The sequence below is a fragment of the Meriones unguiculatus genome, chromosome 21, assembly GCF_030254825.1.
Source record: "Meriones unguiculatus strain TT.TT164.6M chromosome 21, Bangor_MerUng_6.1, whole genome shotgun sequence".
NCBI lineage: Eukaryota > Metazoa > Chordata > Mammalia > Rodentia > Muridae > Meriones > Meriones unguiculatus.
This window is the reverse complement of record NC_083368.1, coordinates 51,993,570-52,006,636: the sequence shown is the minus strand read 5'-3', so window position 1 is coordinate 52,006,636 and position 13,067 is coordinate 51,993,570. Positions and strand designations below refer to the sequence as shown.

At 38.5% G+C, this 13,067-nt stretch overlaps 1 protein-coding gene across 2 annotated transcripts in view; it reads left to right on the top strand.

Moving 5' to 3' along the window:
* Positions 1-13,067, top strand: part of Slc13a1 (solute carrier family 13 member 1) — a 75,117-nt gene that overhangs the window by 45,243 nt on the left and 16,807 nt on the right. For both annotated transcript variants that reach the window (XM_021638780.2, XM_060373776.1), the window contains exons 8-9: positions 8,983-9,102; positions 12,723-12,821. In XM_021638780.2, the coding sequence (XP_021494455.1) occupies positions 8,983-9,102; positions 12,723-12,821 (219 nt within the window). The remainder of the gene's footprint in view (positions 1-8,982; positions 9,103-12,722; positions 12,822-13,067) is intronic.

The following is a 13,067-nucleotide window of genomic DNA, read 5'->3' as shown; positions in this document are numbered from 1 at the left end:
ACCAAAAAAAAAAATTTTTCTTTTTAAAGAATTCAGTAGCTACCAGAGATGACAGCACCAGAATACCCTGCCGATGTTTGAATGCCTAAATGAATGTTCATCGTTGTGATACCAGATCTTTACAAAAACCGAGGAACCTAAAGTTTCAACCTCGATAACATTTTAGTTACAATTACTACAATTTCACTTACCTACTTTGTAAAAGTTAACCAAAAAACAATTCCTCCAAAATGCAATTTTTCATATGTGAAAGTCGTGTTTTGTAAACATACCGTGAGAGTTCAATGTGTAAATAATGGTAAAAGTATTTATGTTATGTAAAACTACTGAAGCAGCAGTCAAAAGTACATATTTTTTGAGAGTTCAGAAACAAGGTCTATTTTAAGTATTAGAAGTATATTATAGCACACTTGCCAGAATGCGCGGAAGATGAGTGTCATTTAAGAAGCCCAAGAAGAGGAGGAGGTTTTACTTATGAAAAGTAAGGTGCTGAAGCAGGGAGTTACACTCTAAAGAGCAAAACCCCAGGCTCTGTCGACACCCTCAAATTACTTGTAAAACTTTTTGCACGCATTGCTTCTCCAACAAATCCAAGGCTAAGAATGCCACCCCCCATTCTACGAAGAGGGGCCTCTTGTGTAGAGAGAACAATGATGTAGATGCTCAGGTTCAATCCTGAAGACCTTTGTCTGTATTTAATGTTTCATACATTTGTTTTAATCTATATTTTTTAACATAAAAATGTGTTTATGTTACTTTTATATTTTTCAAACAATATGTTTTGGTTACGTTTTTCCCCTTTCCCAACTCCTTCCAGGTCCTTCCCCACCCAGGTCCTTCCTTCCATCTCGCTGTTCTCTCTCTCTCTCAAACAAGACAAAAATGAAAATCAAAACAAATAAGCAAAAGGAAATAATGGAGTACATTATTAGCAAATAATAAGCAAAGCGTAATGGAGTAGATTTTCTCTTGGTTAACCTCACTTGGGCTTATTGCCTGCCATGAAAGGTATATGGCATCAATGGCATCAAGAGAAAGCTGAATTTCCCTTTCCCAGCAGGTATCAACTTTAAATAGCTTCTTGGTTGGGAGTGGGGCATTATGTCTACTTCCTCTTCTCAGGGATACTCGGGCTTAAACCATCAGTTAGCAAAAAATATTTGAAAGGTATTTGATTTGTAGATGGAGGGTTTCTGAAATTCAGTCTCAAGGAGCTAAATGGCATGAATAACCAAACTCAGAACTCAATTTACACCTGAATCACTTCTGCAAGGTAGAATTGCACCATGACCAAGGAAAGAGATCACATGTCTCAACCAGCTCTGGAGAATCCTCCTCCTATTGTTGAGACCCAATTAAGACAGTTTACCAGTGTTAGTGTCAGAGAGAGGCTGCTGGATAGAGTGGGTAGACCATTCCAGTGAAATCACTTTTCCCAACTGAATCCATGCTAAGTTTGCTCTGCGCTTTGTGTTCCTGTGTATTGTATCAAACCAGTTTTTAATTTTTTTATTATTTAATCTTTCTCTTGATTTTTTTTTGCATGCATTCATCTATTTTTAATATCAGGTCAAGAGCATTTAAAATTTTTTTTTAAATGTTTCAATAACTGTTTTCATGAACCTAAAGTATTTCATCATGAAGGTTGACTAAAATTTCTTTTAAATTTAGAAACTACTTGAAATATACCAGCAACCTAGTGCTTGTCTTCAAATTGTTGCCTTTCCACTAATAAATATGTGAAAATCATGATTAGAATAAAATCAAATTCACCATTTGACAGAAAACACTGTTATAAAATAAAATAGTTACTTAATAAGTTTTCCCTTGAGTATATCCTTGTAAAATACAGTTAATATTATAAAACTACAACGGGGTATATAATTTTTTTTTTGTGGGGGAATGTCAGAAGCTTAAAGTTCTGCAATATATTCGATTTTTACATGTTTAGAGCTGGAGAGATATTCTTCTTTAGTTAGGAATCCACAAATATAGTACACTCTTCTCCTTTTGATACTACTTGTCATCATTTTGAACAATAGTAAATGTGCAATGATTTTGTCGTTCAATGCTAAAGGCTACAAGGAACTTGAATATCACTAATTTCTGCCATTTGATATTTAAAGCAAGATGCCATTTTCCAAATGCGCTATTGTAAACCTACTTTGAAATCTTTCCCACATATTTACCTGTCTATTTGTCTGCTAATTTATTATCACTTATTTATCCATAAATCCACATACAATTTTTGTAGATAGGTTGAGAGATGATAATGATAAAAGAACATCATGATGATAGATATACTGTGAAAACTGTCTAATGACAAGTTGCTTCCCCAGAAACTGAAGGGGTGTTTTAAAAGAGGAGTTTACTCATATGCTACAGAAGATTTGCTAGAGAAAAAAAAATGGCATTATTCAGCATGGTTTTAGAAGCAAACGCAAGGTAGAGTAATAAAGTCAGTGGAACAATAGCTGCAACCTATGCTTAAGAACTGGGGCAGTGTCAGTTTTTTGCACAGGTTAGAGTGGCACTGGCACACAGATTGGCATTCTAAGAGTCTGGGTTAAGGAAACCAATTACAAGGCCATTACCAATATTCAGAGAAATGATGAAAAGCTACTTCTGGGATCACAGGATTTAAATCCAAGACACTGTGCAGCCTGAAGGTCATTATCATTAATTGTGAGAGTTTCAGGTTAAAGAGGGGTTAAAGCAACTCTCACGATGTTTGTAGTGCCAGGAGCTTCTAGAAGAGAAAAAGCTATACTCCACAGAGCCACATTCAGAAATTAACTTAATCTGATCATACTGATATGGCCTACTGAGAACCTATTCACAAGGAAATCTGCAGCAGCTTTGCAAGTACATTCTCTGAGGTAATTATAAGTCAAGTAGTATATCTATTGGAGCAAAAATTAAATTCTTGAACATGGATGTAGCCACAAGGAAAATGTTTAAAAGAATATGAAAATGAATATACTTCCAGGAGAAACTTTTAATAAGGAAGGTAAAGAAAAGGTAATTAAAGCAGGTGGAGAATGAGAAGCGTGTGGTGCTCTGAGAGCCAAAAGTGAAGTCTACCGTCAGAATAACAGGTGAACAGGGCACCTGAAGTCAAAGAAGAGGCAAGAAGATGGCTGAGAAAGGCGCACGATTATCTTTGGTGATTTGGAAGAGGGTAAGTTCAACGGAGCAGCCGATAGTGGGCACAAATTAGATTAAGCACAAATTATCTTAGACTGGAGTAAGTCCATAGTATGGAGAAGAAGCACAAAGTTGAAATTATTCAAATTTGAAAAAGACAAGAATAAATTTTGGCCTGAGAAAGCTCAGCAGGTATTCTTTCAGAACAAAATTAAGATATCAGCCTGGTTTCAACCCTTGAAAGAAATAGAAACTCTGGGAAAAGGCAGGGTGGGGAGGTTGAGGGAGGAGAGGGCTATGAGAGAAACATTGAGCCTACATAGAGTCCATAAAGTACTGATAGTTCTTGGGGCTTATCCTAACAATGGAATAACCTTCACATCAAGATGAACCTGTGAAAGGAAATATATTAAGAACAATTACTATTTTCATAGTAGTGGGGAAGTTTTGATGCATTATTATCATCAAAAATAAATATGAGAGCTATCAGTCAAAAAGAAGCTTTTGAAATAAGGAAAAAAATGTTATAGCAAGTAAAATGGCATAGGTTGATGATTATAAAAATATTCGGGTTTAGCTATAAAATCATGGACATAGAAAGTAGCTTAGAAGTAAGGTTTATTATCAAGGTCATCATAGTCATTCTTACTAATTTTGAATCCAATCATTACAGCAGTTACCTTATCCATATGAGGTAGGCTTGAAAACCTCAGTGGATATTTAAACCTATAGATAGTACCCAAACATACATGTAGCATTTGTTACTCACGTACACAGCACTGAATTTGTAAAGTAGACCTTGTCACTGAAAGATATTTACAATGCCAATCAAAAATTAAAAGAGCTGTAGCATACTGTATTGAAGATCATAAAAACATCGCTACTTTCCTTCTCCTCAGAATCAAGACAAATATGCATATTTTCAGATTATGGTTGATTGCTGACAGCTGTTCTGCAGAAAACAAAACTGTGGCCAAGGGGTGGGCTGCTGTTCTGAGTTCATAGCCTGAGGGCTAGTAAAAGAAATGCTTTTGTACTTGCCCTGGGCTCAAAGCTTACCTGTCTACCTTATTGTCTTTTCTAACCAGAGATGAAGAAAGTAAACATTCCCTTCTAAGACAGTACTAATTCCCCTCAATTACTAGCACGGATTCCACTTGGAAATGAGCAGTATAAATCTCTTAGAAACAAATTCCCTGGAAACTACCAGGGAAGAAATGTGAGGACCAGCAAAATTGCCTAAGCAGGTGAAGGTGCTTGCCACCAAGCCTGGCAACGGGATTCTGTCCTTCAGACCCACATGACAGAAGGTGAAAGCCCACTCCGTGGGTTATTCTATGCCCTCCATATGTGCTCTGTGGCATGAATGTACTACACATGGGCACGTGTGCACGCACGCGCACACACACACACACACACACGCACATGCACACACACACACACACACACACACACCCCACATATGCAATTACATAATAAAAGAATACTTTTAATTTAAGATGTAGGTGTCACAGAATTTGGATCAGAATTCACTTAAGACTCTTGAGTCTGTCATGTATCAGCTAAACTTCTTTGGACATCAGGGTTTTTTTTTAATTTAAATAGGGAAAATATTATAATGTATTACCATAAAAATTGAAAGTGCAGTGAAAAGTTCAGCTCTCCATAGAGCCTGGGGAAAGCAAAACTGTCAGCAACCCTGGTTCTCTGCTACCTTGCTCTTTGTTTTTTGTTTGTTTGTTTGTTTTAAATAGTTCTTTGAGGCTTTCATACACCTTGTTTTAATCATATTCATACTCCTTCCCCCAACTTTCCCCTTTGCCACTTTCTTGCTCACCCTTTAATTTTTTCCTTAACAAGGTTAGTTCTGCTACCCAAGTATTCTTGGCTGTGTGGCATTCCACTGGAGCCCAGTCAGAGGCTTATGGGGAGCTCACTCCTAGGGAAAAGCGGCCCTCTTCTCCCAGCAGGTCACAGTTGCCAATAGCTCCCCAGCTGGGAGTGGGCATCCCAGTCCCCTCTTCATGCTGAGATTTAGTCTGGTTTGGACGTGCACAGGTCTTTTGCATGCTGTCACACTGCTGTGCATTCATCTGTGCTGCCTTGTTCTTGCTATTATATATTATGCCTGGTTTATGAAAACAAAAAGCAGACAACATTTTCAAACTTCTTTTTTAAAAAATAAAACAAATTAAGTATTTCTCAGAGTCCCCAAATCCAAAGCTGAGGCGTGAGTGTCTCATACCATTGAAAAAAGTGTTAATCAAAAGGGTTATAATAGAAAAGGATTATTATTGGTGTAGACACCAACTCATTATGACTGTTAATGACCCAAAAGGCTGTAGATTTCCATAGCTGCATCATTTCTTTTGAGGCTGTTTCTGTGCATTTCCCCCTTGAGTTAAAATTACCCATCTTGTTCCTAGTTAGACATAAGAACTGCAAGAGCTGTGGTAATGTTTTTACTGTCAACACTTGGGTATATCCATGTTTTAGGTCCAGGCATGTTTCACATGAAAAAAATATATAACTTTTAATTCCCATGAAAATATGAAGATTATACTCTAGCTTATGGATATTTTATGATATACACAGAACTTTCCGTGTTCAGCTGCGACCTGTAGTTCACAACACAGTGATTTAGCAATAAACAGCTTTGTTTTAAATTAAAACTTCTGGGTCGAAAAATCCCACTGACTGCACAATCCCTGACCTTGAATAGTACACTTAGCCCCGAAGACTGAGCAATTCCTCCTGTGAGACAGAAGCGTGATGCCATGCTCAGGATATTTTTATTAGGCCTGAAAGTTCTTAGCCTAGCTGCTCATTCTTCCACCTCTTCCTGACCTCTTAGAACAAGGCAAGCCTAGGCACGCACTGAGATTCAGCTTGCCATCTAAATCTCCATGTCATCCCTAACCAATCCCACCTCCCTGGCTTAGAATCCTGCCTGTGTGTCATGGCTTCCCATTTTAGAACTCCATCTCTGTCCCTTCCACTGAGCTCTAGCCTCATGTATATAAAAGTCTATCAAACATGATCACTTGGAAAACTAAAGTACATGTGAAGTTATTCTAAATCTGCTCCCCTCATGACCTGTTTCCCCAGCCAGCCTGTCCCTCAGACTTCACCATCTTAACTATGGTACATCTATAGAAAGACCTCTTATACTCATGGATTGGCAGGGTTACTATTATGAAAATGTCCAGCTAGTCAAAAGCAATCTGTTTATTCACCATAATTCTCATAAAAATTCCAATGCAACTATTCGCAGAATTTTTGAAAATCTTAAAATTCATATGGAATCACAAAAGATTCTAAACAGACTAAGCTGTTCTGAACAACAACAACCAAAACATCGCTCAGGTATCACCATACCTGATCTCAAGCCATACTACAGTCACAGAAAAAAAAAAAAGGTGCTGGCACAAAAACAGACACACTGGTCAGTGGAATATGACTGATGGACATAAGTCCATCCACCCACAATCATCTAATTCTTGACAAAACACCAAAAAACACACATTAGAGAAAAAAAACAGATCTTTGAAAATGTTCTTGAAATTAAAATATTTAGTCACATCATTTTCTCCCTTTCCTTTCCTTCCTTCAAACCTTCCCACTTACCCATTCAAATTCATTATTCCTATTTCTTTTATTATATATAACATGTATCAAATATATTCATTATATAATATAAACATTAACAATCCCCAAATATATAAATACAACATGCTTAGTCCATATTGTGCTACTTGTGCACATATTATTTCAGAACTGATCATGTATTGGATAACCAATGGGCCGTTCTGTGAGAAACAGAATTTTAGTGGCATGCATACCTTGGAGGTAACCAACAGCTCTCTAATTGGACTTGAGGCCACTTAACAAGTCACACCTGGTGCTGGAAACTTATCCAACTACGTGGGGTTAGTGAAGTCATGGGTCTTGGAGAACAACCTACAGTTGCTACTTTACTAAGCCAGCATAACTCCTAACTGAATTCTAAAAATTTATCCTTAAACTCACAGATGAGGGAGGACCTTTCACAAGTACTGCTGGGAAAACTGGGAACTGATTGACATTCAGACAAATGAAATTTGATCCTAATCGCTTACCCTTTATCCATTTATGATTAAAAAACAATTATAAATTGCTTTCTTTTTATCTTAACCACCATCAACTAAAATTTTGAACTGACACGTTAAAATGTATTTATGTTTATGGCATACAAAGCTACACTTCAACACAGTTTTACGGTTCAAACTAGGGCAAGAACCTCACATATTCATCACTCTTTGTAGTGACACATTCAAATCATTCCCCTTAATGACTGTTGTTACTGGTAGCCAGTCATACAATGGAGCACCAGAATGTGTTCCTTCTCTTAGCCAACTGCAGCTTAAACACCTATTGCCCTCCTGCCTACTGGCCCCGACCTCTGGGAACCACTGTTCTGCTCTCAAATTCTATTAGCTCCACAATTCTAGGTTCCACAAAGGAGCAAGGTCATGCAGAGCTTGTTTTCCTGTGCCAGGCCTATTCCCTCACTATTGTATCTTCCGTATGTATCCATAAGTAAACTGTGGGAAATGACAGGATTTTATCCTCTAGTGGCTCACGACTCCATTTTAGTATCCACCATCTTTCCTTCGTTCCTTCCCTCACCACAGAGCCTCCTCATGGCAATTGGTTCCTGATTATAACCTTGGGGGTGGGGAGGGTTGTGATTTAGGTTCAGCTTCCTGGACTTCTGTGCCTCATTGAGTCTCATGAACGTTCCGCCTCCTTCCAGAAAGTTATGCGTTAATTCAGAGGAAATTGCTATGCAACAAACTATTAAAAAAAAGTTGAAAATCTTTATTTTCACAAAGCTTTCTGTATTTTGTCATTTCAAAAGAACTAAAAATAGGTTTTTAATTTTTATGTATATTTAGATTTTAAACTCTTTAGTTATCACATTAAGAAAAAACAATCAAAGCCAATTATTTTTCAAATTTCCTGATGTTTTTCTGTACTTATAAAATGACTATGATATGATAATTTATTTAGTGTTTAGATTATATTTAAAAGTAATGAATGTAAGGTCACCAAAAAAGGTGTTCATTATCTGAGCATATTTAATTGCTGATGTTTGTTATTTTGTTAACTTGAAAGTAAAATAACTTGGAGATAAAGAAAAATCAGATGTCTTACACAGAATATTTTACTATTTTCCTCTGCTTCAGAGTTATTTCATTAGACTGAGCTCAAATTTAGGTAGAATGACCTCTCCTATAGCCAAGATGGTACCATGCTTTTGGTAAAAGAAACCAAAAACTAGGCAGAAGAGAGTCTGAGCCAAGTCCAAGTTCCTCCTAGGCATTAAGATGCCAATTACCAATGGGGCATGACAACCAATAATGAGTTCTTGCCATTTCCACCTGTCCCCAGCCCAGCTGATCGGTCTTTTTACTCATTTCTAGTCTGAGGATTTGAACAGTAACAACAAAACACACCCCTTCCTGAACACTTCTTTATTTTGTATCTAACGAGTCTGAGCTGCAGCAATGGGCGTTTCTCACAAGTATTCCATTAGAGGTTGACTTAAAAGAACAAACATTAAAGCACAGTCCTCCTACTTGTGTGCGGGTGTAGTATAATTATATGGTTACAGAATGAGGGCAGGAGATAAAAAAGGGAATGCTAGTTAATGTGTGGACTGTGAGTGCCCTCCCAGACAGCCGTCTCTGCCGGAGGCACAGAGGGATGCCGGCCGCTGCTCCCTACCTCCTGACTGTCTGTGAAGAGCCCAGGTGTCTGTCCTCCCTAACATGGTTTCCCTTTTTCATACAGACGCTACCCCGAGTGTCGTTGCCTCAACTTTGGGTCCTGGTTTTTGTTTTCCTTCCCGATTGCTGTTATTCTTCTACTCTTGTCCTGGATCTGGCTTCAGTGGCTTTTCTTAGGATTCAAGTAAGCAGACATTTTACTCTAATGTGATAAAGGCATCTATATACCTCATGCTTTTAGCACCATATCCAGTGCTCTTTCCCCCCTATGCTGTACATTTGTTTCCACGTTTCTTATACTCAAAATATTACCATAAGTAAACACAACTCTTTGGACAGGCTGAAATAATTAAACCATGTTGGCACTGGTGGAGTCTATAAACTATAGTTCTAAGTGGGTGCCCTTTGAGTTTTAAACCAGTGATATAGTAACTTCTCAGGAAGACATAAGGAACTCATCACATTGTAGCCCCAATCCAACTATCACAGTAGAGTTGTGGGGAGCCATGTTCCTGTGCTTTTTAGGATGAATGTTCTTAGATTATCAAGTTACTTTCAACTGTTAACACGAAGGGTTCCCTGATTCATACTAGCTGCACAGTTGTTAATGCCTTCAAAAAAGTGACAAAATAAATAAATAAATAATGTGTGTGTGTGTGTGTGTGTGTGTGTGTGTGTGTGTACTGTTGTGACCAAGGCACTCTGATCAAAGAAAGCCTTTACTTAAGGCCTTGCTGTTAGTCCATCATCAACATCATAGACAACATGGCGGCACACAAGGTGCTGGAGACACAGCTGAGTGCTATATCTGATCTTTAAGCAGAGAGAGAAAGAGAGATTGGACCTAACATGGGCTGTTGAGATTTTAAAGACCATCCCCAGTGACATATTTTCTCCAACAAGGCCACATCTCTTAATCTTTCTAAGTCTTTAAAAGAGTTCCACTCCCTGGCAACTAAGTATTCAAAGATATGAGTCTATGAGGACCATTATTATTCAAACCACCACAAGGAGTAACACCAGGTCCTCACAGGACAGATGAGTAATCTCTGCAAATTGCACCCATCATCATTAGTCTCAGTAGCTTCCACTGCAAACAAGACAATTTACCGGTAAGTTTGGTAAGATCACTTTCAGAATCATGCTAACATTTAGGCGTCCAAACTGAACATGCAGCAACCAAAGTAAGATACACCGATCAATAAAGAACCACCAAGCCCACTAACATGTCAAGTTCTGTCTTCCGAAATGATTCAGGTGCACTGCTTTTCTAGGGCTGGAGCTGGTGGCTTGCTATGTACAGTGTTTGAGTGACTGAAATGACAGCCACCATAAAACCCAAAAAGGGCTAACGTACCAAGTCTAAGACGCAGCCTGCACTCTCAACTTATTTAACACTCCATTAGGAATTAGGTGTCTCACAAATGGAGTTTTTTTCCTAAATAATAAAATATTTAAGATTTACTTTATAGTGAAATGTTAAGGACCTATGAATCAAGCAGCCTACTATTCCTTAAGACTGCTGAGGTGAATTCTCAGCTACCATGACTTTTGAAGAGTGACACAATATAGTAGGGTGTGGTGTCTTATCTGGGACCATAGTTTCCTGGTCTAGCAAGGTAACGACCAATATTTTCCCCTTCTCTATTTTCATCTTGTTCTCTTTTTTTTTCCTCCTAACCATCCAATTGTGCTAGTAGTTGGAAGATAGTACTGATGGTTTTAAAAACGTTCTATCCAGATTGTGGGAGCAGCGTGTGGCTGTTCCCCTGGTGAAGCAAATGTGTGGAGTGTCACTGATGTCAGCAGGTGGCTTTCAGTGTGACAGGCCAGCTGCATACCAAGTACCTCTCCCAGGACAGCCAAGCTTTTGGGGTAGCAAGTTCAGTTGTTTAGGTAGCAAGGCTGGAAGCAGGGAGAACGATCCTGAGCCAGTGGACATGGACACACTATCTAGTGACTGGACCATCGCTTTTTTTCATTCTTTGCTGCTGCTTTCAATGACTTGAAACAAATGCATATGCAACCTCCATTTTTATTTTAATATTAGGCAGAACTATTAGAATATGCTCCCAATGAGGAGTCAACCAACCAACCAAGCAAACAAACAAAAAACCCCTGAGATACACTCATTAGGAAAAGTCCATAGATCATGATCAGTGTTCTATTTAAACAGTCCTCTTGCTGCCCACTTCTGCTTAGGCACAGTAGGTACATGTTAAAACTGATTTTTCAGAGTCATTTTCAGTTTGCTAAGGCGTGTACCTCTAAAGGCTCTAGACTGACAAACAGAAATTAGCTGCCACTCCCCTGGCAGGCTACCATACATTCCGATTAGTGTTCTGGCTGTTAGCACAGTTTATTCACTCCTTATAAACAGCCCCTCACCCAGAAGCCCATCCATCAGTCCTCGGTGTTTACTTCCGTAGAAAAGAGGTTGACATGTCCTCATATGCTTCATCGGTTCCTTTGTTGGATATTAACCTTCACGTGCAGCAAAGCAAATTCAGCTTCATCTAACTGTTTACTGTCTGCAGCCAAAGAGACAGAGTGCAGCTTAGACAAGGGAAAGGCGTTTCTGAGGAAAAGTTTTATCTTTGACTACAGATGGTTCTTGTGTGGTCCTCAGACTTGTTTCTTGACATAATAGTGTTTATGTTGTGATTAGGGATAAAAATTTGAGATTGGCAATAGTCCGAAAGCTAAATGAAACAAAAATTTCATTTGTGCCTCACTGATCGTAAATGAAACTATCTAATTACAGAGGCATTCATGTTTGCATGAGGATGGTTGTCAATGTCTGGGATGGATGGCTTAAAAATCACAGAAACTCTTGGTGCACACCCTTACTCCCCCAGCACTTGGGAGGCATTTGATTCTTTGATTTTTCCTCCAGAGGGATAAAAAATAAATGAATAAAATAAAAATATTACATCTAGAGTAATGTCCCACAAAAATTGTTTAAAATCTTAAAGACCTTAGACTTTGGGATGAAGAAAAAAAATATCAGTGAAAAGGGGTTACAAAAACAAGCAGCTAAAGGGGGGAAAGGAGTGGTATTTCGTGTTGGAAGTTCACACAGAGGTTATCTACTCTGCTTTTAGGGCAAGGTGTGGGGAAGATCTCACAGAAAAACAAAGGACTAAGGTTTTTTTTTTTTACTTCTTTGAGAGCTTAGGTTGGGTCTAAGTTCAGTATTTTGAATTTCATGCCCCAGTGTCAACTCTTTAACACTTTTGTGAGTGTTGGTGGCTCTGACACTAGGCGCCTCATAAGTTTGGCAGAGATGTTATGCGGTGGGTAAGCCTAGTTCTCACAGTGTATGCCAATGCTGAGGCACTGGGTCAAAGAGAAAATCCATGATACTGTCCTGGTCCTGGCCTCCACTTTCGCATACAGGATGAACCTTCCGTATGCACAGTAGTTAGCCTCAAGATGAACATTATATTCTAGTAGAATATAAGTATCAAGTATATGCTACGTATTTATAACTGTCATTTTATGGAGAGTGATAAAGGCGGACGGTACATAGAAATAAGCAAGTAGGACAGAAGATCTTTAAAGGGGAAGTGGTAGATAGAAGACGCCATGGAAAGCAAAGCAAAGATTGGACATCTAGAAGTAAGCAAGCCAGACAAAGAAGAGAAAGAAAAAATAGTGAAGGAGACAGACACACAGGTGTAGGACATGGATTCCTGCTGTCAGCAGAGAACCATTTTATAAAGACTTCACAGACACTTCTTCCTTAAGGGAGGTGGTGGTAAAATAATTTCCTTAACTCTAAGGTTTTATTATCTTTTTCAGCTTTACGGAGATGTTCAAGTGTGGCAAAACCAAAACACTCAAAGAAAAAGCTTGTGCTGAGGTGATCAAGCAAGAATATGAAAAACTTGGGCCAATGAGGTAAAGTATGTATGAGTACACACACACACACACACACACACACACACATACACATACACATACAAAAACACACTTCCATACCACAAGCAGACCATTTATTCTTACCTACTGGTTTTTATACTTGTTTCATTATTATTCTTACTCTAAAAAAATGGCCTTTTTATTTAGACAGAAAGGGGAAATTGTTGGAGGTTGGTCTGATGTATGTTACTGGCCCTCAAGGTCTGGATACCCCTGCCCTTGTTT